Genomic DNA, 26,782 nt, shown 5'->3' on the forward strand with positions numbered 1-26,782 from the left:
TCTTACAGACAAGTTAAAATTAAGAAGTTCTCTCTATCGCACCGGTTTGGTGACCCTTCTTGTTTTGTGCCACTTACCCGGGAGCTCTGAGCTCTGATGGACCATTCCGTGTTGGAAGCAGCGTCCGCGGTGGTTTGAGCCAGCCACGCCAGGGGTGGAGCTCTGTTCATCATGGTTACCTCCGTGTTCACTGCCCTGGAGCGCACACAGAGCCAGGCACGGCTGCCCCTGCCCGTCGGGACGGCAGCTCTGGAGTCAGCACCGGGAACGCTCCCCAGCGCTTCACCGCGCTCCGACTCCTCGGCACTGGGGCTCCCACCTGAGCATTTATCCGCAGCTTCCATGCCGGCAATGGGATGCGTGCTGGGGAGGGTTTCAGGGACCGGGAAGCGGGTTTCACCGTCCTCCGCAGTGCCGCTGGCAGCACACGTGCGCAGCGCGGGCTCCTCACGGCCGCTGGGACTGGAGGGCTCTGCCTGCCTGCTGAGCTGGGCCTTTTCCCCGGAAAGGGGCAGGAAAGGCACGTCTGGATCCAGGGCCACGCTCTGGGTGCGTCTTTTGCTCTTTCCAGACCCTTCTCCCCCCGCTGTGATTTGGGGCTGCACCTTGTCAGCAGTCAGTGGCAGGTCCTTCGCTTCTCCGACCTCCCCCAGCACAGAAAACTCACTCCTGTCCTCCTCATACTCCTCCTGAGCACTGAGATAATCCAGCTGCGAGTCTTCGCCTAAATCTTCACTGAAACAGGTCTGAGTGGAGCAGCTCCTTCTGCTGCTCTTTTCCCCTTCCATGGCACCAACACGCTCTCCTCCTCCTCAGAAGGAATCCACACGACCCACTGCCACTGCAACCTCTCACTGGTTTGGCTCTTCCTGCCTTAATAAAAATTACGAGAAGTTTGTGATGCTCTATGGCATACAAAAGGACAAAATATACATTAAATTAACCAGCTTATTTTCACTTCCTGTGTTCTACTAGAGCAGGTAGGAATTCTACAGCACATTCCTAGAGAAATCCCAGGAGTTCATTTCTGAACTGGTGGAATCCCTGTTGATAAGCAGTGAGCTGTTTCCATCATACAGTACACAAAGTGTTCAAATAAAGGTTATTTATATTAAGGAAGAGGTGAGCTCTGTGCCTCCCAAAACCTAAAAACCCCTTGGGTGTTGGACAAGGGGGAAATTAAAGCATATTCCTCTAAATGCTGGGGAAGCAAGAAGAAACTGCTACCAGGACAAAACCGCAGGAAAACCTGAGAATCTTTACAACCAGAAAGTTGTAAAGGAACACAGGAAGGTAGTTTAGCAATAGAAGGAAGCTGGAAAATTCACTAGACTAAAGCAATGCAGCTGCTCTGAACTTGCAGCAAACCCAGTTTTGTAACAAACACCAAAAAAAAGCAGAGAGAAAGCCCATTGGGATGCTCTTTGTGAAGCCTGTTTCTTAGGAATATTGTCAACTCTTCTCTGCCCTCCCTCAGAAGCTTCTAACAAAGAAAGGAATAAATAAAAACACTGGCCGTATTTCTCAATTATGTCTTCTTTCCAAACTACTTAAATGACACATGCCAATTTTAGTCACTGTCTCTGACAGCCCTTCCCGGGGGGAGTGCACTAAGGATTAATATTCAAATATTCAAGCTATTGTATGAGTATCTATCTTGTTATCTATCCCAGCTTGTTCCATGCACTATCCGAACTGGTCTCGAATGCTTCCATGGTTCAATTACACACTTCTACAGTCATTTTGCCTCAAAAGCATTATCCTTTTTTACTACATTAACTTTACCTTCACCCCCTAACTGAAGCTTTGAGCAACTCCGTGGAATTAAAAAGCCGAATGCTGCCCAAGCACATCCCAGATGCCCGTACAGAAATCACACCATTATTATCACAGAGAAGTGACTTTCCCCCCGTCACTCTCCCCTTGAGAACAAGAACCAAAACACCTGCAGATCCGAGATAAGGTACAATAACCCTCCTGTCGCTGCTAGTGAGTGATACAACCAAACGCTGAACCGCAGCCGAGCCCGTCCCCGCCGCAGCACTGGCTGAGGGCGGGGGAGCCCTGAGGGCAGCCCGGTGCTCCCGCTCACCCGGGGGAACCCTCAGGTGGGAGAAGGACGCCTCACCGCAGCTCCCGGGCGGCCCGAGGCCCGCTGCCGTCACCGCCCGCCCGCAGCCGCCGGAACGGAGCCCGCTCCCCTCACCGCCCGCCCGCAGCCGCCGGAACGGGGCCCGCTCCCCTCACCGCCCGCCCGCGCCTCACCGCCCGCCCGCGCCTCACCGCCTCGCCACACGGCTTCGCCACACACGCGCACAGCGCCCGCCGCCGCGCCCCGCGCTCATTGGCTGCAGCGCGCCGCGCTCCGACGCCTGATTGGCCGGCGCGGAGCCCGCTCCCGCCGCGTGCACCTCCTCCCCCTTCCCTCAGGGGCGGAGCCGCCATGTCCCCTCGGAGTCGGTGTTGCCATATCCCACCGGAATCGGTACCGCCGTGTCCCCTCGAAGCCGGTGTTGCTATATCCCACCGGAATCGGTACCGCCGAGTCCCCTCACGGCTCTCCCCTCACCATCCCCTCTCCCCCCTCACCATCCCTTCCCTCCCCTCAAGGACCTGTCTCTGCCCTCACAGCTCTCCCGCCGCCGAGCACTGACAGACCAAAGCGCAGCCGGCGGGGAGGGAGCGCAGCAGCCATCGTATGGCTACTACAGAATCACAGAATGTCCTGTGCTGCAGGGGACCCACAAGGATCGCGGAGTCCAATCCTCGGCCCTGCAGAGACACCCCAACAATCCCACCCGATATGCCCGAGAGCATTGTCCAAACTCTGGCAGCTCCTTGAACTCTGCTTTGGGGCCATGACCATTCGCTGGGGAGCCTGTTCAGTGCCCAGCCACCCCTTGGGGGAAGAGCTTTTCCTAATATCCAGCTCGAATCTCTCCTGTTACACATTAAAACCTACCTGAAAGTTTTCAGCCTGAAGGAGTTAACAGGAGCAGAGACAAACCTACCTGCCACACAGGTACACGTTACTTGTGCAAGAGGCTCTGCTTCTTCCTTTAAACACGTATGTGTAAAGGTCATAATTAAGTGTGTAAAACATCACTCAGTTGCCCAAAATTAACCTTCAGAGACATACAATGGTTTAGAGCATCTAAAGTCAAGACAAGCACTACCCTCCTGCTTTAGTCTCTTTCATGTTAGTGACCGCCCTGGCAACACATCAGGGCAAGAGGACATTTAATAGTAAAATATTTCTGGTGGACAAGCTGCATCCTGTTGTGAAGGAGCCTTCGTGATGTGAAGGATTCTTCCAGGGAAAGCTACTGTGTGGGTTACTTCTCTTGACCATGAACAGAAGTGGAGAACTAATCCAATTAGCAACACCATTCAAATTTCTCCTGATGGAGGACTTGACCCTGTCCTCCCCCTCCCCAAGTGCACGTGGCCATTAAAATATCAAAACTTGGAGGTGTATGTGCACCCCGCCACTAAAAATGCTGACATTTGGAGTTGTGTCTCACACCAGTGCTGCCCATGTTTCGTGTGATCCTGCAGCAATGTGTTGAAAAGGAATATGAGCTGTTACACCCCTATCACCCTGAAAGCCTGTATTTTCCAAGAGAACTTGTATTGGTAACATCAGCATGGACAGACCACTCCATAAAAACTACCCAAACAAGTGACATTTTATTGGCGAGTTCTGGTCATAATGATTTTCCTTTTCCACGCTCACATCTCCTAACAGAGCAATTGGGGGGCGGGAAAAAAACAAACCCAAAACAAAACCAAAAACATTCTGGGTAACATTCCATTTGCAAACAATAAAAATCATTTAACATTTAAAAATAAAACAGAGGGTAACAGATTGAAACAGAAGTTCTAGGATAACCCATCCTGCTTCCCCTAGGAGCTTTTCCTCGCCTGGCTGCCGCCACCTCAGCCCCACTCTTAGGGTACTGAGGTGCTCTCGTTTGGAGCTCAAACAAAAGGACTGGGACGTGTGCTATTATCACCATTCAAAGCCCTGTTGGTGTACATTCTTCACAGAAAAACATAGAACAGTTTGCAGTGAACCAACCAGTTCTCTTTCCTCCCTTATTCTAACGCTAAGTCATACTGAAAGTTAGGGGAGGGGGGCGGGGAAATGTGGCTTCAACATTCATCTACTTTATCACACACAAAGGTTTCTACTAAGAGCATATCCAGGTTGAAATACACATCTGATTTCCGTCATGAGGTTAATGCTTATGGCGTGCGAGATGAAATCTACTTCGAAATGATGATAAACACATCCCTTTTTGATGAACAAAGTGTTATTTTTTGCCTTTTGGACCAACGCTTGGTTGCTGGGTTGTTTCTCCTGAACCTTGCCAGGAGAGGCTGCTTTCAGTGCTGCCACAAATGAAATGAAGACTGGTGGCAATCATGCACCTTACCATTGGTAAGATGTTGTATTTAACACATTTGTTTGCATTCTGAGAATCCCTCAGCTCATTTTTTAGGCCCCCGAGGCTTTGTACACCAGAAATTACACAAGTCAAGCACAGAAAATTGTAAATTGGTATCCACAGCCATTTTGAGGTATTCCACAAGAAACCTGGCTCTGCACCTGAATGTTCCTCTCAAAAAACATTAAAAAAAAAAAAAAAAAAAAAAAAAAAGAACCCAAAGCCCTAACTGTAGTGGAATTTAATTTAGAAAGATTCCTTCCATCCCCATGTTTTACCACATTTCATCAACAAGGACAGACTTAATTTCCCAGGGGCACAAAAAAACCCTTAATCCTTTTCCTGGAACAGTACTTCACTCCTAAATTTCCTTGTGCACTTGGAAGAGATAAGACGAGGGTATTGTTTTCTAGCCAAACCAGAGAAACACATTGGGACAGCGGTTTTGGTTTATTTAATTTGTGCAGGTGCTCGAGGAAGATGCCAGCGATCCCCTTGCATTGAAAACAGCAGCGGTTCCTACTCTAACCTCCCGCCTGCGAGGAGGAGGCTGGACAGACCTGGATCGCAAGGCCTGGAGACCAAGTTAGGAAGAAACATGATCTCCTGGGTCTGGATTTGGCTTGGCAGAACCTCTTGAGGCAGTCACGGTCGCTCCCGCGGGACAGGAGCGTGAGCAGATCCTGGAAGGACTGGCTTTCCTGTTAGGGCTGAGGTGGGACGGGCAGCTTCGTTCCTGGGCTAGCTGCTGCTCTCCTTTGAGTAGTACATTCAGAAGGAGTTCCAGTAAACCAGGGCTGTAGCGCCAGTCGTGTGCCATTTTTGCACACGCAAGAAATCGCCTGCAACATCTCAACTGGTTACGCTGTTCTTCGTGAGAAGTGGAAAACCTCCGCAGAGATCCTAAAAGGAAATAACTCGCCACTTCCGTAGCTGTAGAAAACCCATAGGCAGTAATATTTTCTAAAGTGCTTCTTTACTTATCAGTTATTCTTTTAAAAATCAGACTTGTATTTTGTAGCGGCATCGTTTCCTAGTAGGTCATGGACCAGTAGATAGTTTGTGATGTAAAAAACCCATTACGTATTTTGTTCAAGCAAATGACGCTTGCTTTGATAAACGCACCAAAGAGAGTGACCTAAGTGCAAACCCCACCATTTCTGAAAACACGGCCTTATGCTGGTTTATTAACGCAACCTTACATCCTTTAAAAGTCATTTACTTCAACTCCAAGAGCAGGGATTAAACAATACAAATAAAAACTGAAAATTCAATGAAGCTATTGCCTATTTACCCTGAAATAAAAGAGTCTCATGATTCTACTGGTGCAAAAATCCCTCCAAACACATTTGTTTTATTGGCAAAGTCATTTAAGGTCACTTTTGCTTCCAAGACCATCTTCTTCCATGATTTCCACTGAAGGAGTTTTGCTTTGTAATGGCTTGTGGTTCCACAGTGATTTGTAAATGAAAAACCTACTACGAGTAACTCTACTGTAGTCACTAAATTACAGATACTGTCATCAGAGAAGTCCCAAACTTACAGTGTTTGTTTTAAAATTTTCAGCAAGACACAAAATTCCAGTCAAAGTGTTTTCTCTGAGTGCCATTTTAAATGGCGATAAATGGCCGCTGTGCCCTCTGGATGGAGAATCCCGTGTGCTTCTTACGTGTTGTACTTCGAATGTCCGCAGAGCTCGGCGTGGAAGGGCTCCCGTGGGCGCAGCCACTCGGATCAGCTCCTCCTATGGATGCAGAGCAGCAGGCCTGGATCTGCGCAGAGAGAGCCGGGCTGGGAGGCACGGAGCAGGTGTTGGGGTGGCCTGGTCTCAGAAGGCAATGACACGAAGCGTCCCGGGCTGCAGGACACGGAAGCGGCTGCGGCGTCGTTGCGGTTCCGAGCGGCGGTGGTTCCCGTGGGAGGGGGTGGCTACTGCTGGGACAGCAGAGCGCTCCGGTTGGCCTTCATCTTCTCCAGCCGCTTCACCAGGTGGCCGTTGCTGACCTCCAGCTCCTCGGTTTTATCCAATGCTGAACGAAGCTGAAGGAAGGAAGCAGAAAAACACTGTAACTTTCATCATGTTATCCCCTGCCAAAGGCAAAGCAAGGTCTGCAGTTACCAACGCTAACCGTCAACCATCAACTTGGAACATAAAGCAGCTGAAAATTCCTTTAGCGGAGTTAAACTGCTTCGCAGGCCACACACACAGGTGTTTAAGCACGATGCCAAGAACCCAGGGTATTTACAGAATGTTGAACAAAGAAGGCCAAGTTAAGAAGAAATGCCGTCTCCCAGGTCTGGATTTGGCTTGACGGAAGCGCGTGTCTTGAGACGGTCAGAATGGACAGAAGGTTACTCCTGTGGAACAGGAGATTCCCAGGGAATCGCTGAATTTCCCTCAGTCCAGATGCATGAGGTGCTGGGTGATGTACACCTGTCTCACTGCTCAGCTCTTCTCTTTCTGTTTCCTAGAACACCATCCACAGCTGTGACTCAGAGCCTCAGTTTCCCGTAAAACCCACCACAGGGTAGGGAGAGAGGTGGACTGCACAGAACAGTATTTGTAGGCAGCAAAGCAGGAGGAATATTCAGAACAAGCAAGGAGCCATACTGAAAAAAGAAATAATCAAAGAAGCACCTCAGGAGGCAGTGAGAGAGAAGCTGATAAAGGTATTCAGGCTCTAAAGAGAGAGAGGCACAGTCAGAGTCTGTGGACAGCCACAAACAGTCCTGAACAGATTGGCAGAGCAAGGAAAACAGGCTCACAAAGAAAACTCACACCCCTTTAGCAAGTCAGGTTAGAAGGGACGGTGAAAAGGCAGGGGGAGCTCACAGCCGTGACTTACTCTGGTTTGAGTGCTGAAAATTTGGTTGCACATTTAGAAGGAGTAAGCAAAGCAATAAAGAGATTGGATGTGCTTATCCCTTGCTGTGCCGAGAAGGGAGGTTCCTCCCCTAAAGCACCCCAGGAAGGCAGGTTTCCCCCACATGGAGCAGGCTGAGCTGGGACAGCTTGCAGGTGGAGTTACCTCTCTCTGCAGTTTGCGTTTCTCTGCCTTCAGTTCATCTTCTACTCGCTCAGCGTTCTCAGCAGCAGTTTTGTATCGGGCTACCTGGCCTTCCAGTCGTATCACCTGAGGTGAAGGCAAAGGCTGGGAATTAGAAGCAGAGCCAAGAAGTTACTCTGAAGCTTTACTCTTCCACTAGTACTCAAGGAATTACCACAGAGATGCTAACTCCTCTTTGAGAAAATAAAGGTATATTTTCAGGGAAAAAAAAACACCACCAAGGAAGCCTGACAACAGTGACTTACTCCCGACCTTTAAGACATATCCATATTTAATATGCTTCCAGCAACAAAAAATGCAGTCCATTGACTAAATTACTCTTAACAAGAGCACTGCTGATGTATCCTGGACAAGAGCAAACAATCAAAATGGAACAGCTGTGTATAAAATCCATCTCTACCGCATCACATTCTGGGAGCCATTTAAAACCTGTTGACAGCTAGGCATAAGGAAGTGTTCAGCAGAGTTCATCAGGTACTTTTGCCTTTGACCATTCTTCCTTCAGTACAGAGGAGTATTATATTCCTCCTTCCCCATACATAAATGTCATAGCAGTCCTTGTGCTCCAAGATTCCCATTTCTTATTTTAAGGGAGAATCACAGTAAACATAATTTCATTTATCATTTATCAAAATACACTTTCTCTGTGTATTCTCAGCATGCCTGAACAAACAAAACGAGCCAAAAACTTACATTCTGCTCCAGTGCTGTTATCTCTTGTTCAGACTTTGCTAGTTTAAATTTGAGATCACTGATCTGTCTGTTGGCATCTCCTAGAAGAATCACAGATTTACCAGAGATGTCAGAACAAGTGTGAACAGTTTCTAACAAGGCTGTTGTAAAATTTCCTTGTATCGGGGATCTACGTGGGGCAGCAGGAGAGTAGTTCGCTCAGCAAGTGCCCAGCAGAGAGGCACCATTCCCAGTCCTGCTTGATTCCTTGCCAGCCACTCCGAAGAGAGAATTAATCTGAACTCACCCCAGCTCTGCTGAGGAGCAATAACAGAGATTTCCAGCCGCAATCTTAAACAAGGGCTCCTAATTCCCTCACCTCTGTCGAGGTGCACGGCTGCTCCCAAGCCAAAGCTCCCTTGGAACTGAAGGCTTACTCTTACTCAGAGTCATGTGCTTATTATTGTACTGACACATTTTCTCACTAACATGCAGGACACAAAATTCTCTTAAAATCAAAATGCAGCTCACTTTGGAGGTCAATCATGTGCATATCTGTCCCGTTTTCCAGAACTTCATCTTCGGATTGTGTATTTTCCACTTTGCTATTCCTTTGCTTTTCTTCCAGTTGTCCCTTTAATTTTTTAATCTAAAGGACAGAAAACAGTTATTAAAATCATTAAGGAAAATTGTGGCTCAAATGCACTCCAGTATTATAAAACTAATTATGCATTTTTTAAACCTAAATTCCAAAAGATGTTTTGTTACAAAATAGCATCCTAGAAACTCTTTTGGCAAACGATTAGTGGTATTTTACACATCAGTGCTTATGTACAAGTTCAGGACCAAAACAATGAGTGAAAGATGACTGATTTACTAGAAAAGCCACGAATCTTCTGCAGGCACATTCATGTAAAACATTCTTTAAAACTCCCAAAGCTGTGTTTGGTTGTGTGCGAGTCTCAAGGCCAAGGTCTTTGAGCATAAATTAAAGTACAGAGTGTCCCACAAGGCAACAGATCAGCTGAAGTTTTTTGAATAAGGTTTACAGCCACTATGGAATACCGGGGTACCAGCAACAATTCCTTTAATTGCCCTTTACCCATCTGCAATGCCTCCAACAAACCTTTCCAAATGGCCCATTTACCCTCAGACCCAGCAGAGGGGAGGGTTTACTCTCAGAGAGAAAATCTGCTTCTGCAATTTCTGAGCCATGCCTATTTTTCCCTTGGGCTTGGCTGATCTGAAGGATTATCATTCAGAAGTAAGAGACACACTGGGTCATATCTTCCATGTACCCTGAGTTAACACACAGGAGGAATGTTCTGGGGGAAGAACAGAGCGGCCAGCGAGGCAGCAAGTCTCAGCAAGAGCAACTAGACCACAGCACTGCTGCTCTGCACCTCGTGTTTGGGCCGTTTTAATTTCCTTAATCGTTTACAGTTCTTCACTCGCCCTGCGATTACCTGCTCTAGCAAGGACTCCCGCTCATCGATGAGCTTCTTCAGCCTGTCTGGAAGAGAAAAGGGAGAGCTGAGCGCTGACCGACGGTGCGGCGCACGGGGAGCGCACTGACACGGGAGAGCGACCCGTTCAGGTTAGTGACTACCCAAGGGGGAGTTAGGGCACGTACCACAGGACACGGGGCCCAGGCGGGGCTGGGAGGGGGCTGCAGCCAGGGCAGTTATGGCATTCCCACAGAACATGCTTGTCCCGGCAGCAGCAGCAGCCAGCTGCATGCAAAGAGGCTAATCTTCTACCTTAGGTTAGCATGCAAGAACTCTAGGGTCAAGCACAACTGCAACACAAAATCTCACAAATCTTGACAGTTTAACACAATGACAATACTGTAAACACCTATAATCACAACTAAGCACATTGTCAGCATTTTAACTCTTCCCTTCTTTTACATGGCAGCGACATTTTAGCTTCAACGTTGACCAGAAAAACCATTTGTCCATCAAATTATTTGTGTTTCAAACACAGCAGTCTGCTAAAACTCTATTTTCTCTTCTGAGTCATTTCTCCAGATCAAACATCAAGAGGCAATGGACAATCTGCACCCACTGTTAAGCTACATTTGGACTTGGAAGTGCTAAAGATCAGCACGTGAGTACCTGCAGCCTTCATTAATAAAGTGCACTCTACAGAATGAGACAGCTGGGAAAAAGAACTACAAAGTAAGCAACCAAATCTTCCTTTTCTTCCTTCCCCATTAAGGGCTGCAATATGTGAAAGCACATTTTCTTACCACCCAAATGACCTCATTAATTAGCAAGGTCAGTTTGTTCAGGTACACCTCGGGCAGGAGTACACTGCAACATCCCATTCAAACACACTCATTAGGAGAGGATCTGCTGGCCTCAGCTGGCTCTCACTGCAGGTTTGTTCAGCTCCCTTGCCAGCAGCGCAGAGCCCAGGCTGTTCAGAGCTCAGCTCCACAGATGAGGTCTGGCCTGCTGATCAAACGGTTAAAATCCAAAGGTCACTCGAGGAAAAGATCTTTTTGTAAACTTTAGGAAAGCAAGGTAAATCACACACAAGAGCCTGGTAGGCTTTTACCAGGTAGATTCTGTTGATAGACAGACTCAAGTATTTTTGAAGAGCTTTAAAAATACCATTTCCTCTTTGAACAGGCCAAAGTCTTGTGGTTCTCCCTTTTCTCTTGTTAGCACATGCACTTAAAGGAAATCAAGAGTCTGTATTGAATCAAATCACGGTGGAAACTGGTTTCCCAATGGAAGTCTCTCTGTACAGCAGACAGGTAGAGTCCATTAATGTGGTATGTCAATCCTCTCCTGGAAATACAGTAGTCCCCCCATACAGTCCCATTCCAGAGCATGGAACAAAAGCTTTACCTTGGATTCTGATGCAATACCCAAATACCGATCTTAGCGTGACATTGCAGTTCAGCAGATCTATGGATTAATTTTAAACCTCCTGAAGTCCTATTCTATTTTTTTTTTTTATCCATTTGTAACACACCCAAGATTGTTACACCTGAGCACTGATATGAAAAAAAACAAAAAAGACCCAAAGACACTTTTTTCGTAAATACCAGCCACAACCAAAATTTCTGAGTATAAACCCCATTAAAATAATAAAACAATTTCACAGATCTATATGGGAAGAAAAGAAAACTTAAGACAGAAATTCTGCAAAAGATGAAAGATATGGAAGAAAAACAAAGGCCAATGAAGAAAGCAAGAACAGCAAACAGGTTGGAGATACCTGGATTCAAGAGATTGTGTTGGGATCTACAGGCCAGCAAAGATTGAGAAATGGAGCTCCAAGGATTGGAAAGAGAATAAGGACTGGTGCAGCAGGAAACCTTCAGGCAACTACAAAATTAGCCCAAACTTATTGACTCCAAAAGGACCAAGTAATACACTTTGATCCTGAAAATTAGTTGTGACTTTCATTAACACTGCTGCTGCTGTGGGGTGAAACCTGCCTGCCTGAAGAAAGCACACTTCTTCCAGCTTCCAGTGAGGAAGCACACTGGCTACCCCAAAGCCCTTTTCCTGCAAAACCAATGCATTTTGGGGTGAATCTTCAAGTTTGATCTCACCCTCAGATCTCTCTGCACTCATTACCGACATGTGTGCATCCCTTTGGGACATGCAGACAGCAGGGTTTACCAGATCAGGGAAAAAATGAGTTTGCTCAAATTGCCATTCACATAGGAAAGTTTTCTGCCTGTAGAGATGAGGGTCTCTTGGGTTTCACTTATCTTAAACCCCCACATTAACACAGAAAACTTATACTCGGCAAGGTCACCCCAATTTTGCATTTAGGAGGTATTTTTCCACCAAATGAGAGGACCTTGAGAACAGGTGAGCAGGAAAGAACAGTCTACTGAATCAGGACAGGAAGCAGCTAATTAAAATTCTCATCTGTAACAGTCATTATCCTTATTCCACATACAAAGTTGCTACAGAGAATAATTAAGAGTGTGACATTCACCTCACTTAACTTTGGAAAGGTGATTCCCAGGGTACTCACTGCACCAGTTCATGGCCTTCACACGCCACAGAGTTTAACAGAGGACTGAGGAGGAGATGGGGCCTGTGAGGGAGCAGCACACAGAGGGGTGAGCGTGCTGCTGTCACAGTTCCTAAGTCCAGTGACTGATCTGATCTCATTGCCTTGGCATTGCAGGTGACTTGAGGCAGTGCTTACTCAGGTGCTGCTCCAGCACCACCAAACATTCTCAAATCAGCCACAGGTCCTCCATGTCTCTTTCCACTTGGAGGGGAGCTTGGAGTGGGAAGCAGCTGGTTTCACCCGCATGATTTACATGGTGTGTGGCCCAGGAAATAACTAAACCCTGTTGTAAATGAAAGGGGTAAACTGCTCTTGGAGGATGGAAAGACATCCCATGAAATCCCAGGCCCAAGAAGCTGTTTAGAACAGCCTGCAAGAATCCAGCTGTCAGAAGCAGGTTGGGCAATACTCCTCCAGATCTGTCCATTTATTTTGGATGTGAGAAAATGCTTTCCTGTCTTCCTCAGAAGAGGGGCACTGCCAGGCTTGCAGTACTGATTCTGAGGGGCACAGGAGGACTGTTCTTCTCTATAGCAAAGAAGATACTGACCAAGACCTTTCTATTTATTCCCCCTTTTTATCAAGTAAGTTTCTTGAGATGCTGCTTTTGAAAGCATTTCAGGCAAGCTCTGATACGAACAAACCTGGGCTACAGCATTTATGTGCCACTAGGTGATGACCAGAAAACCCTGAGAGCATTTGGGGTTTATTCTGGAAGACAGAAGTTTCATCCTTGGGTCACATAGTCATTTTCAACATTCCAGGATGGATTTCTGGCACACCAGCTACTCTGCACTGCCTCTCCATGTTCTTGCTCCCAGTTACACTGGGAGTGGGATCAAAGCTGGTGCATGGACAGGTAAGACTGGAGGTGTTTCTGCTCCCGTGACTTGGCTTAAAAAAGGAATTCTCTTAAAGACACTGTTTTCTAAAGTGGAAAAACTAGTTAAAATCAGAAATGAACTCACAAGAAATACAGGATATAATGGCACTTTGCCTAATTTAACTCTGATAGATCCATCCACAGTACAGGTGAAGCCTGGTAAGAACATTTAATGATCTGTTTTAGTCTATTTAACAATTAAAACCCACTTCCCACATTAAACTATATATTACTGTTGAGAGTACAGCAGAGCCAAATCTTTAAATAAACACTGCTACATGCTAATAAGAAATGCTTACAAGATCTATGAGGTCTTGGATTAGCATCTAGTGTAAACCCTTAGGAACAACTGCCAATACTTACAGGAACCATGGTGGATCTGCTGTAAGATGGAGAGAAGCCACATGAAAGGAGTTTCAGGGTTACAGACCTGTTAGAGCTCTACAGTTAAGGTGCCATCACATATTCAAGGTGCTCAAACCCTGAGGCTGCCCAGTCCTAGGGAGATGGCTCTTGTAGCTACCTAGCACAAGGCAAGAAACTGAACAAAAGCTGCAGAAAAATGGTGTTGAAATGACACAGGTTTAAGTAACTCCTTGTGCAGGTTTAGAAACAGCGCTCTGGACAGGTATTTTAAAGTATAAAATATGTTTATTTAAATTACATACAGCAGTACATTTTGATATACATCTTCAAATTTTGCAGTCTGTCTGCGCTCTGACAACTTTGTAACATAACACAAATGTGTTCCATAGCCCACTCCCCCCTTCGATCTGCATTCCCTTGGCCATTCACTGCTTAACACTTTAAATGAATATTTATATATGCAAAACATGCTCTCTTCCCAAGCACTAGCAGAGATGCAAGAGGAAATACAGCAAGGGAGTCCAAGAGCCTAATTTATGCCAGCAATTCAAAGCAATCCAGCTTTTCCAAAAGACACAGTGGGGCTAGTACACAAAACAACAGTCCTCTTTGGTCTGATATCCAGCAAGAGTTAAGACATGCAAAGTTATCTCCTTCCCAGAAGGGAAGAGACAAGATTTGTTTCAGAGATAAAAACATTCTTTCAGAATCAGAGTTTGCAAAAAAAAAAAAAAAAAAAAAAAGCAGTAAGCAAATGCAATTTTAAACAAAAATCTTCTTGGAAAAATAGATATTTTATATATTCATATCTAGACAGTACTTGATAGAAAACCTAAGCACACATTACAGTGTGTATTGACACTTTCTCTGGAAAAAATAAAACCCCCATGTGAGACATGGTATAAAAGGCCTATTGTGGTGCAAAGTGCTTAGATGAAGTAAACACGTATATATTTATTCTTTCAGCAAACTAAGACCTGTATGTTGCACTTTCTCCAAACTGTGTATTGCTCTCCCAAAGTGCTCAGACTAAGCAGATTCACAGTGATCTAACTATATTTTGGAATATGACCATATAAGAAATACACCCACAGTGGAATGAAAAGATCTTTTTTCTTCGTATTAAAAAAGGAAGAGATTGGTTCACAGGCTTTAATCATTCTGAAAGAAGTTTCACCATCAGTGTGGCTGATCTGCTGAGTTCCTTCATGAAGAGTTAATGCACTTGCTGTAGATCGAAGTACAAGTAAGCATAATGTGCAAAAGTTCACAAAGGCCCATTGTACATTCAAGATATTGATCAACTAGGCTAGAGTGAAAAAAAAAAAAAATCCTACAGAAATTCCCCAGGAGCAGCTATCCACACTAGAGGTACTTTAACTGAATAATAGTTTGAATGGTCAAGTCGTGAAGCTGCCTCATTAGGTGATAACCTTTCAACCTGAGACACCCTCACGATTTCTTGTGGCTGGGTACAACAGTGAATAACTTAATACTTGCACCATTACCATATCCGTGCTTTATGCTGAGTTACCTACAAAGACAAAGCTCTAAGAGTATTCCAAGGTCTGATGTCTTGTTCAAAGTGCATGTTTGTATCCTGGGACTGCTCACAGGGCATGGAACCCATGTAGGTTTGAGATTCTGTACTCAGGAGATTGTACAGTCATCTCTGGATCTACTCTTACTCCTTCTACCAACCTGCAAATCCTCCCTGCTTTCAGCCCTCTTAATAAAAGCACTTTCCAAATCCTGTTCCAAAACATCTCGATCCTGTAATTTTCCCACTTTACTAGAATCTGATACTTTGATTTCATCTTCCTCCACATCAGCCTCCTCATCAGTTTTCCCTGATGCTTCCCCTTGCAAGCACCCTGTTTCTTCAGGCTCATCTTTTTTATGCTGCAGGACTTCACCTTTGGTCAAGGCATCTTTGGTTTCCGTTTTGTCTGTTCCCTCTCCAGCTTTGTCCGTGTGGGCAGTTTTTCCAACAGCACCATTTGCTCCATCACCCTCCTCTGCCCATGTATCAGCTTCATCCCCTTCACATTTTTCATCAGATTCTAGTATTTGATTTGACTCTTCATCAAAATCAAATGCATCACCATCATCTTCCAGGCTTTCCTCTGCTTGGTCCTCCGGTTTCACTTGTTCATTAATGTTGTCACCCTGCACAAGCTTCCATGCCAGGGAATTATTTACACCTTCCTCCAATTTAACTTGCTCACTGATATTTTCATCCTGCACAGGTTTCTCTGCCAGGGAATTATCTACACCTTCCTCCAATTTAACTTGCTCACTGATATTTTCATCCTGCACAGGTTTCTCTGCCAGGGAATTATCTACATCTTCCTCCAGTTTAACTTGTTCACTAATGTTGTCATTTTGCAGAGACTTCTGTGCCAGAGCATTATTTGCACCTTCCTCAGAAGCAAATTCCCCACCAGGGTGGTCTGCAAGCTCTACCTCTTGCTCATTTTCTTTCAGTGCTCCTTCATTGGCTTTGTTTTCAGTAGTCACAATAACACCTACACCTGACTCCTCTTTAGATTCACCTTCTACTTGTTTAACCACCTTCTGCACTTTACCCTCTGAAGGAATGTTTTCCTCTCCTTCTGTACCACCTGCTTTTTCTTCACTGCACTGACTTGTTTGAACCTCCCCCTTTGGATTCCAATCTTCTCCCCATTCTGTCCTACTTTCCTGTCCTTCCCCAGCCTCATCCCCTGTTTCCAACTCTGACTGCTTAATTTCATCATCTGAAAGATTTGGGTCTAAACGGGTTTCCTGAGTGGTCACCTCTCTCACAGCCTCTGCTGCTGGCTGAGCCTGCTGCAGCTCAGCTCCCTTTCCCTTGGGAATGCAGCCTCCTGCCTCCACAGATGCCACACCTTGCTCGCCTGTTTCGGCAGAACCTGAACACTCCTCCAGCTCTTCCATCAATTCTTCCTTCTGTCCGTCCTTCTCAGCTGTAGCCGTTCCATCTTCAGTTTTACCTTGTGTACTTGGTTCCTCTGGGGCTGCTGAAGGACTGTCCTCTGAAGAAGCTGGTGGGATGCATGCCTGATGCTCTCCACCTTCCTTTTCAAGTGGCTCTGCTGGGACATCCCTGTCACGTGGCTCTGTCTCCTCCAAACCCACAGACTCAGGTTCCCTTGGCTGACCCTGAACTGTGTTCCCAACCTCATCATCTTCTTCAGCTCTGTCACCTGCTGTTCTATCACTTCTTCCATCAGTGCAGTCAAAAAACTTTTCCTCCAGGACATTTGCTACCTTGTTTTCAGCACTTTCTTCTGAGTGCTGGGGTTCCTCTGGAGTGGAACTCTCCACATCTCCCTCCTCCCTAAGCAAGCCTGCCACTGCTCCCTCAGGTAGCCCTGCCTGGTTAGAAACCAACTCACTGCTCTCACTTGTAGTGTCGGATCCTCCATCCATTTCATGATCACTCAGGGCAGGGCTGCTTTCAAGATCCTCTTGTTCTTCCTGGCTGGCTGCGGCTTCTCCCAGCTCCTGCTCTGTACCTGAGTCACAAAACGTTTCCTGAGGAGTCTCAGAAACCTGGGAGCCTTGCAGAGAGCCCAGCTCCAGGTTCTCATTTGTCCTTACGCTCAAGTCACGGGGTTCAGCCTCTGTACTCTCAGGCTGCTGGACTGCTGTGCCCCCGCGCTCTGTGCCCTTTCTCACGCCATCTGTGGCACCGTCACTGTTTGGAGAAGGGCTCCCTGACACAGGTTCTGTGAGGCTTTGGGCTTGCTCTGCAAACCTACTCTCTGGTATCATCGCCGTTGGCAGGGCGTCCCGTTCTTCAACCATTCGTTCTGCCTTTGCCTTTTCAGCAGCATGCAATGTCTGTATTTCCTCCTCCTCCTCAGACTCCTCTTTGTGTTCCTCATGCTCAGTATTCTGCAAGATTTCTCTTTTCCCCACATCCTCCAAAATCTCATTTTTCATCTCCACTTCATTGGCTTTGCCTAAAAGACCATTGAGAAAGTTGAGGGGGCCACACCACAGCACTTGCCTCCCCACTTAAAACCCGAAAGACAGAATGAGAAGAACAGGTTAATAAAAGATCAGCTTTTGCCAATTTTGTGAGGCAAAGCAGCGATTGAATTAGTAAGGATCCAGGGGGGTTGATCAGTGAAACTCACCACCACCCTCTCAAAGCAAGAAGTCTCTGGTGCTGGCTTGTGTTTTTGTAAAGGAGGAGATTTATGCTCTGGGCTGTGAGAATGACAGCTTTCGTAGAGGAGAACAACTGGTTGCAGTAGTGCAATATAGCAGCAATACTTGCAGATGGACCTCTAAGGACTGTTTCTCCTCGGCAATTTTCTCTACAACTTTAACCCTGCCACCCCTCTATCCATGCAGGAGTCTGATGCTGTTACAATGCAATCACGAAGCATTATTCAGCAATATTTTGCTTTTAAAATCTCAGACAGGCATGGTCAGTGCACATGACAGACACTGAGTGTAAAATCTGATTGGCAAGCGAATGGTTTGGCTGCTCAGACCACCCCATACATATCAAAGCTCGGGTAATCTGTGCCCCTTATTTCAGCCACCCAAAGGGGCTGGGGACTTCTGTGGTTTTTTTGAAAGTTATTTTTTGTTGTAACAGTTTTTCTTCGATTTATGTTTAAAAGCAACAGATATTAAACCAATAGTGTTTGCTGTTAGTTTTTGGGTCTACGCTGTACCTATTCTGCAAAAAAAAAGTCAGGATTAGGAGTTGTAGAAAACATGCTACAATTAAAAAGACACCCTTACCTTGGTTTTTGGTGTTCCACATTGTTTTCACACAGAAACTGGGTGACGGAAAAGCAGCCAAAAGCTCAAAGCAAGAGAACCTACACTTGCAACAACTGGCTGCCTGCAGCTATTTATTAGTATGTTCATTTAGAACAAAAAAAATTCAACAAACAAAAAATATTACTTTCTCTCCTTACACTAGTACAATAGTTCTCTAATGGCCATTCACCACATAAAAGCATAAAGAGGTTTTGCCAACCAGATTTCTCCTTCCTAACGCTGTTCACGTTGTATCCTTTGAATTTAAGCGTCAATGTAACAAGTAAAACCACAGAAGTGTTAATTTATTAATTTAAAGTGTTCAATAGCACAGGAACAAAGAATTTATCCTTTGGTGTGCTTTGGCAGAGCCGAAGCAGACACAGTTCTCAGACGTATCAGTGAACCAACATACAAACTCTACAGAAAACTAAAATGCCTTTTTTTTCCCCTGATTATTTAAGGTATGTGCTGAAAAATACTGAGCAGCAGCAGGATTATCCTGGGACAGTTTCCCAATTCAGGGTTTAAATGGCGATGTGAATGACTGCTACTCATCTGTAATGCCCTATTTGTATTCCCATCCTTTGCCACCTCGCAGGGAAGGGAGCTCTACCCTGCAGACACACTGGGAGTGACAATCAACAGGAAGCTGGGAAATGCACAGGGAGTGACTGGACAAGGAGCATGCTGCGTGGTGTTAATTGTCCCACTACTAACTGCCCGATCCAAGCAAAGGTGGAGGAGTGAAGGACAGACAGGCAGCAGGGGCTGAGAGGACACACAGCACTTACCTAGCATCCCCTCCCCGCCTGTCTTTAATGCCTGAGTGGTGCCTGGAACAGTTCGGGAAGAATCCAAGTGTCCTTCGTTATCCAGGATGTCTGATGTCTCCCCGTTGGTGGCTATATCAGAGTCTGGGATTATTCCATGTTTCTGGGGGAGGCAAAAGCAACGCTTTAGAGCCTGCTGCTCGGAAAGGAAAGGACTGTCAAGTGCTCTTGTCCGAGATACCCTGAAAAAACAATTACTTCAAAAATTCCATTAAATATGGCTGGGAGTCAGGAAGGAGAACAGATACTACAGTTCCCACTTCAGCCATTCTGACAGAAAGCATGTGATCCCGGCTCTTTTCTTTTTTTTTACATCATAAATCTGCTGCATAAGATGTTCCTCAGAGAAGTGTCTCCTACAAAAACAGCTTCGTTATACTCCAGCCTACACTAAGGACTCACAATCGATAGTAGGGGAAAGGACTTTACATAGAAAATCCCTGAAATGGCAATTTATGGGCAACATGAAAATTGAGTTATTGCTACTGAGGTAGACTTAATTTTTCTGTCCAGACATACAGGGGGGAAGGGTCAGCAGATGGAAATAAATTTATTTTATTCCTCTTGCGTACCTTCAGTTGCTCCTTCAGCACAACCACTTCGTCTCTAAGGTCATCCCGCTCACTCCTTATGGAATCAAAGAAATCTTTCTGCCTCTCTAGTGCCTGAGCTCCCAACACAGACAGAGGGCGAGGAGATGTGAAGAAAGGAATGGAGACAAGTAAAGGCCGTGAAAAGCAAATGTAGACAAGAATAAGCAGATTTAAGATATTCAGGGGATGGAAGAGGCACAGATAAAAAAGGTCAAGTTTATAGATTAAAGGACTGAGTTTGCATATAGAGAGAGAAAACTGCAAATCCAAGAAAGATGCAGCTGCTTCAATAAGCAAGAACTCCTGCCAAAGACATTCAGAGCCCAGTTCTTCCCTAGGGCTCCTTCAAATGAGGGTCCACTTTTCATTCTTATCTGCTAGACAAGCTAATCCATACCCATATTGCTTTAGCATGCACACTGAAGACGTTCCCATGTGTTAATAGAAGGGCAAGGAAGCAGGCCCGTTGGATTTCAGGAGACCTTTCATTTCACATTTTAATTAATTTGAAAGCTGCCATTAAGTCATCCTTAGTCTGGGATGCACCATGTGCAAATGCGTATTTTGATACTGAACTCTCCCCTTCCAGTATTTCTATATAAGTACAAATAGAACAATAAAAAAAAAAAGTAGACAGTTTTCAGTTTCGAGTTGCTACAAATTATTGGACATCACAAAATTGGGCAAGCTGCCAGATTTCTTTCTCCTACTCTATTCAGGAGGCCTTTCTGTGCTCAGCTGGAAAAGAAAACCAGAGTGAGCTTCCATGTGGCTTTGATAAGAGGTGGTAGAAAGGGATGAGAAGCAAGGGAGACTTTCATCCCAACAGCCTATAAATAGCTCCATTACCTCTTTATCCCACTCCAGTTTCTGCCCAGTCTGCAGATTAAATGTGAATAAGCAAAAACTCGGTGCTGATGGAATTGCATTATAAATAGCACTTCCTCTCCCCATATGGCAAATGCAAATGGTGCAGCACAGCAAATCCATTACCCTTGGTTTGAAAGCAGACCAGCTGCTAGGTTTTCCTTGGATTTTAAGGTACTGTCCCAAAGAAAACACTGGCTATTTGCTGCTTCACTGGCAACATCACAGGACAGCCACACCAAGCAAAGGCACGAGGGAGGGTTTTATCCACAGGGTTTTACAAAAGCAGGTGGAGAATGACAGTGCCACTCTGAACACATCACAGGAGCTGACAAGTCCTACCCCTATTTTTTTGTCTTTCCACTCTATTGTCTCCTGAAGGTCAGAAATTTCCCTGACATAGCTCTGCTGTTTCTGTTGCAGCTGTTGGATTTCCTGAGGGGCAGGAGCAAAACAAGAAGACAGAAAGCAGGTAACAGGTTAACAAGGAAAAGTCAAGATTGCAGTGATGCCAAAGAATGAAAAAAGGCAGGTGCTAAAGTAAGCGAGCATCTACAATGCACAGTTTCTGACATCCCAGCTGAACCTGTGCTCCTGAAGACAATCTTACCCACAACGCGACTTAGAACAAGTTACACAGTTCTGTTACTTTCCTCTGCACCGCCACAAACAGCTGTCCAAAATGCAATACTTAGGAAGAATAAAACAATACTTAGGAAAATACTATTTGCACTAGTGAGATCTGAACCTGTTTGGCCTTAAACACTAACATTTCTTCTGGTGAGAAACTTGAACAGGGAATAAAATCCTCCATGCCTTACATTCTCCACTCTACTGCTACTTGGGAATGTACCAATAAAAGAAGCCATTAAAAAAAAAAAAAAGTTACTTACTGCAAGCATTTCGTCTCTCTGCTTCAAAGCCTCTTTGATTTCCATGAACTGGAACTGCAATATGCTATGAGCGTGCTTCTCCCTCTCAAATTCCTGTGAATAATGAAATATTCACAGAATTATTATTAATCAAAAATAGCATCCCATCAAAAAGAGGAAAATAAGCCCAAACACAATGAAAACGCTCACTGCAATGTAATTCTTGAATATCCCTCTAATCACAATCCCACAAGAGTGCAATTTTTATCGAGTTTGTCCTTTTTCCAAGATGCTATTATTGCACCAAATACAGAAGTGACAGACATAATTTAGCCCATTTCCTAAGCTGAGCAGCAGGCTGAAGAGCTTTTACACTCCAGTCCTTCAAAGTGCACAGATGAATGGATGGGAATTTAACCCACTCTTCCCGCATGGCCATGTCCTGCAACTCAGCTGGAATTTTAAATAAAAAGAGAAAACCACACTGTATCTTTCAGGAACTGTGTTTTGAGTGGGGTGTAGTCAAATGCCCCAAGCTATAAGAAGGCAGTTCTGAAAACATAAGCCCCAGTTTTATTATTTAACACCAAATCGCTGTCAGCTGCTAAATTAATGTAAAACTTAATTCAACATTTAACCACGGAGCTGCCTGAACTGTCTGAACTGCACAACTGCATAACTCGCCCACAGGCTGCCTGGAGACACCTTTGTGTGTAAAACTGCTCCAGAAATCCCTATGAAATTACTTTAGAGATGGAATATAAAAGGAGATGTGATAATGTCAATATAGCCTTTACCATCTAGAACATTTCTCCCCTTCTGCAGAAACAGCTTACGGAAAATTCTCCTTTGTACGATCACAAGCACACAACAAATTGGTATTTCACTTAAAACTAATTAAACCAGCAACTTGATCAAAATCTTGAGTAACAATTTAGTTGCCTCCTCCCAAAGATGTCTACCCCCCTCCAAATCTCTCCCTGTTATTTCCCATGCCAGAGCTATTTACATACTTTACTTTTCTCTTCATATTGCCTCCTGGATTCTGCCAGCTGTTCCTCTAACTCTAAGAGAGCATCCTTCAGGGTGTCCACTTGGTACATGAAATTGGTTTTCTCATTGTCCAGCTGAGCATTTGACACCATAGCCTTCTTGTATTTCTCCTCAACTTCAGCTAGAGAGTCCTGCAGAGAATAAACAACCCGGGTCAGAGTCAGAAATAAAGGATGACACTTTGCCAAGCAAGACCTCCGGTGAGAAAATACGGCACCAAACCACGAGCTCACTCCGTTTGCTTACACAAAGCAGCATGAATCCCGTGCTGGAGGCTCCCCAGCTGTCCCAAGTGAGGAAAGCCTCCTGTGTGCGCACCACGCTTGTGCTTCCAGGCAAGCAGCCTTACCTCAGCACGATAAAACGCTTCCTGGCCTCTGCTACTTCAGCTTCTGCCTTCCCAGTTTTCCTCCTTCTCCCTCCTCCCCCTGCCCCTGCACATTGGCAGCTCAAAGCAGCTGCTGAAGATGACAAGTTGGGATTTTTTTTTTTTTAAAGGTAAACTGGCCTCGATTTAAGATCACTTTGGATAACCTGAGGCCTGAATTTAAGGCACTTTGACAGCCACTTCACACTAATTTCTGAGATCCTCACAGTGTGGGAACCCTTAAACACTGACTCAGGAATTAGAACTCAGAATTCAGTGTGAAAGAGAAAGCGGCTGCTTTTGTGACCTGATGAGTGATTTCCCGTATCACATCCCTTCTTCACAAATTCGCTCTCTAAAATACAGTTCCTAGCATCTTGAAAACCCCTTCTGTCAGCTTGACCTGAATATAAGATACTGAACTATTTATAACAACAAATTATGGTAAAATAGAGATTAGCATAATTTTTCATTTATGCAGGCAAACTTCACACTATTTGATTTTAATAAAAAAATAAAAGAGTTATATAAACAAAGCAGTGCAAATGTGCAAACAAGGAGGACACACATCAACATTTTAGTTTACAGATCAAACAATTTCTCTTGGAACTTGTGTAATTTTAATTATTTCAACTGAAGTATGGGTGAGCTTCATATACTTCCTTTTTCAGCTGTTAATGGAACTAAGGATGATAGTGGCAAAGTCTGAATCAGTTTAATTGACATGTCTATAACAAATGAGATAACTGGTCTTTTAGGACACCAATTTGTCCAGTTCCAAATGCTTAACTATGTTTTGGGGCACTTTCCAGTTCCAGATGAGAAATACCAAGCACAGGAAAGCCACCAGGATTTGGAAGCTCAGAAAGGAGCTGGAAAGGAAGTATATGCAAGGAAGAAGTTAAGGAAGTTCTGCTCCACTCCTTCAGCATGCCACGTTTTGGTTTCTTAGCATCAAACAGTGCACCTTAAGTCCAAATCACCCCAAAAGGCAGTCTAAGGGACATGGATTAAGAAAAATTTTTAGGTAGCGTGATTATTTTGCTCTATCTGCTACTCAGTGACCAGGAGAAAAACCCAAAATTCTACCAAAAAAAGGGCCTAACGACTCTGTTTGCATTGAAAACTCACTTAGGATGGCAACACCTTCATCTGTCAGCACTGAGCTGATGACATAATCAGCAATTAATGCTGGCAAATGTTGAATTTATTTATTTGCCTTTTCCAGAAAGCCACAGCTCGAGTCACTGCTCACTTAGGAATGGGTGGTACATGGATGTTCCAGTTGGTTGTTGCCCTAAAATGTGTTTATGGCTTCATGGAAGCAGTAAGAGCTTCAGCATTCCTTCTTCATGTAACAGGCTTTGATACATGGAGTTTTGTTAAAAGAATTGTTCAAGGGTGTCTTCTGTCATCTAAAGATGAAGCCAAAATGACACCTCACATGGCCTTATAAAAATAAAAACTAAACTCGTATTTGTTTTTAGCACTGTAGGAGATGAGTTCCAGTTCATCTCCCAATACTGGGAAGGTTTCCTGGATTAGGAAACCATATTAAAAAAAACACCCAAATAGTTTTAATTTGCTAGCAAAACAATGACCTCCTCAAAGCAGCAAAGACAACGTGCAGCAGCAACCAGCCGCCTTTCAGGGAACACTTGGAAGCATTTCCCACCACAGCCCACCCAGTCAGGAGAGTCTGCCAGTTCGTGAGGCACTGCACAGTTCCCAGCCCCTGCAGGAGAACAGCATGCAAGGGCAGCTCTGGGGCTCACACTGGGGCCAGGGTTCACGCTCACACACCAGTACCTTCAGTTCTTTCAGGCCCTGCATGTATTTGCCTTCTACATCCTGAATCTGGTCCTTTAACTCATAGATGTCCTGAGGGAGACGGCGAGAAAGGTCAGTGATGCCAGGGACAGACGGGCAGAAGGCAGCTGGGAGGGACAAGCAGTGCTCCAAGTGCTCCCCCCAGCACAGGCTGAGGGCTCTGACCCTACGCTGAGGCCCTGCAGACAACCCGATTGCTCAGGCAGGAGTTTGTGCTAATTCCGCTTTTCTCGGCTGGAGAAAACGCAACCTTGACCGTTAAGGACGAGACGCGGGCCCAGGTTCAAAGGCTCTGAGGATCCCAGCCCTCCTCTGTCCCTTTCCCTGATGATCCCCTTCTGTCCAAGGCTCTGCTCCCCAGGAGTGCACTGTGTTATCCCCACCCTCCCAGCACTCCCTGTCCCAGCATGGCAGGTGCCTTTTACCGGCACTCCCATCTGAGAGACGTGTCCAGCAAAGCTTCTGTGCACAGCACCCGAGCCAGGGCCACAGCTGCCAGCTCCTCCCCAGGAAAGGCTATTCCGTAATTTATTCTGGGCTCAGGTATTCCTCACCTTGATCTCCCTGATGGACGCCTCTGTGTCGGCCGAGATGGACGTGTCCCCACTGCCTCTCCGTGAAGAAGTCCCGCCCAGAGAAGCCAAGGTGGCTGCTGATAAACTTGAGACAGTTCGTGCTCCCTACAATCACACGCAGATAAACTGCTTAAAACTTTCTTTTCTGCATCAGTTATGGGTTTGTAGCTTTCCCCTTTTCTTTTTTTTTTTTTAATACGTACATTACACCAATCCTCTCACTTCTAAATTATTCACTTTTGATTAAAATCAGACTAAGAAGTAAAAATCAAAATTTAACAAGGGCAACTAATGGGAAAAGGCAGATCAGAAGTATTTAAATAATACCGCAATAGGAGTTTGCATAATTTAGCTTCTAACTGCTAATTCTTAATTGGAGAAAGTCTTTAGGGGCTAGTATCAGCCTGCCATTTTCAAAACTCATAATAATGCATTCTGTGGAAGCTTTGGAAGCTCCTCTCCTTTATGGATATTTATTTGCTTTGCAGCAGCGGCCACATCAACTGTTCGACTGTATTCAGGGTTAATGTTGTAGCCTCCTCTTTTATGATGATGATTTATTTATTTTTCCATAAATAACTTAGGTCTTATCACTAAGATCTAATAAACACACAGTTTGTGTGGCTTAGCCTAAAGCAGTTTCAGCCAACTGCTGCTGAAGGTCAGCTACTTAACATCGACTAAGCACAGGCTGAAAAGTTCATCTTCAAAAATGCTGTAGCAAAAGGCTCCAGAGATTCAAATTTTTGCCTCACAATGGATTTTATAGGAGATTTCTGTACACTCATGGCAAGCTCCACCCACCAAAAAGAACAAACTTTGAAGCATTGTTGTCAGAATAACGGATAAGATCCTTCTTACCTTCTCGAAGTCTTTTTCTGGCCTCTCCTCGATCTGTAAAAGAGAGATTGAGAAGGAATCGTTAACAGAATCCATAAAGAGTAAGAGAAAGGAGCAATATACCAGAAATGCCACCACATCCTCCTGGCCCCAAAAATCAAGGTACCAAGTTAGACTTGAAAACTAAACCTTCAAACCTGTGGTTAATATTCCCCTCTCAAGACAAACAGGGATTGCAACTCCAAGCAAAGATCCTGGACTACAAAACTGACCCTCAAGTCAAATATCAGTCCAAAGTCTAAATAAACGGCTCTTTTAGGGCTTCAGTACTTCACTGCAATTTACTAATTTACAAGAGAAATCCTCTACTAAAACTAGTCTAGAAGAACCTAAACAGTGAGAAAGCAGCATTTAGGAGGACAGAAAATTACCATGGATGCAGACAGCTGAAGGGTTTTTCAAAGTTACAGAACATCTCCATCTAAAATGGAATTAAGTGTAAAAAGGACTGAATGAAATTAAAAACTCAGCAGAACTCAACAAAACCTGAGTTGTTCTTGGAACACTCATCACAGTCAAGATGGTTTCCCAAAAGACTCCTAGAAAATGATTGTCTTCCCCAGCCCAAGAAGAGCCGGATGGCCAAAGGGAATAGTATTTTTGAAACTACTGGGAAA

The 26,782-nt window shown here is 45.0% G+C and overlaps 2 protein-coding genes across 5 annotated transcripts in view; both read right to left on the reverse strand.

The window, feature by feature from the left end:
* The window catches only part of LOC120755132 (RNA-binding protein 44), a 29,010-nt gene extending 26,690 nt beyond the window's left edge, over positions 1–2,320 (reverse strand). Inside the window, exons 1-2 of the mRNA XM_040069751.2 lie at positions 2,284–2,320; positions 78–873 (exon numbers count right to left, since the gene is read on the reverse strand). Coding sequence (XP_039925685.2) covers positions 78–788 — 711 coding nt within the window. The 5' untranslated portion in view covers positions 789–873; positions 2,284–2,320. The remainder of the gene's footprint in view (positions 1–77; positions 874–2,283) is intronic.
* A 1,359-nt stretch (positions 2,321–3,679) lies between these two features.
* LRRFIP1 (LRR binding FLII interacting protein 1) overlaps positions 3,680–26,782 on the reverse strand; it is a 99,858-nt gene continuing 76,755 nt past the window's right edge. For 2 of the 4 annotated variants that reach the window (XM_058421372.1, XM_058421373.1), the window contains 9 exons: positions 26,127–26,159; positions 25,245–25,370; positions 24,670–24,741; positions 22,454–22,624; positions 21,462–21,554; positions 20,911–21,003; positions 19,681–19,773; positions 19,070–19,211; positions 13,751–17,458 (listed from right to left, as the gene is read on the reverse strand). In XM_058421372.1, the coding sequence (XP_058277355.1) occupies positions 15,138–17,458; positions 19,070–19,211; positions 19,681–19,773; positions 20,911–21,003; positions 21,462–21,554; positions 22,454–22,624; positions 24,670–24,741; positions 25,245–25,370; positions 26,127–26,159 (3,144 nt within the window). In that variant the 3' untranslated portion in view covers positions 13,751–15,137. Of the gene's footprint in view, positions 6,492–7,480; positions 7,586–8,212; positions 8,293–8,722; positions 8,841–9,657; positions 9,705–13,750; positions 17,459–19,069; positions 19,212–19,680; positions 19,774–20,910; positions 21,004–21,461; positions 21,555–22,453; positions 22,625–24,669; positions 24,742–25,244; positions 25,371–26,126; positions 26,160–26,782 lie in introns of those variants that run through there. The other 2 variants (XM_058421374.1, XM_058421375.1) reach the window with 2 other exon arrangements.

This window comes from Hirundo rustica, chromosome 7 (genome assembly GCF_015227805.2).
Source record: "Hirundo rustica isolate bHirRus1 chromosome 7, bHirRus1.pri.v3, whole genome shotgun sequence".
In the NCBI taxonomy this organism is placed as follows: domain Eukaryota; kingdom Metazoa; phylum Chordata; class Aves; order Passeriformes; family Hirundinidae; genus Hirundo; species Hirundo rustica.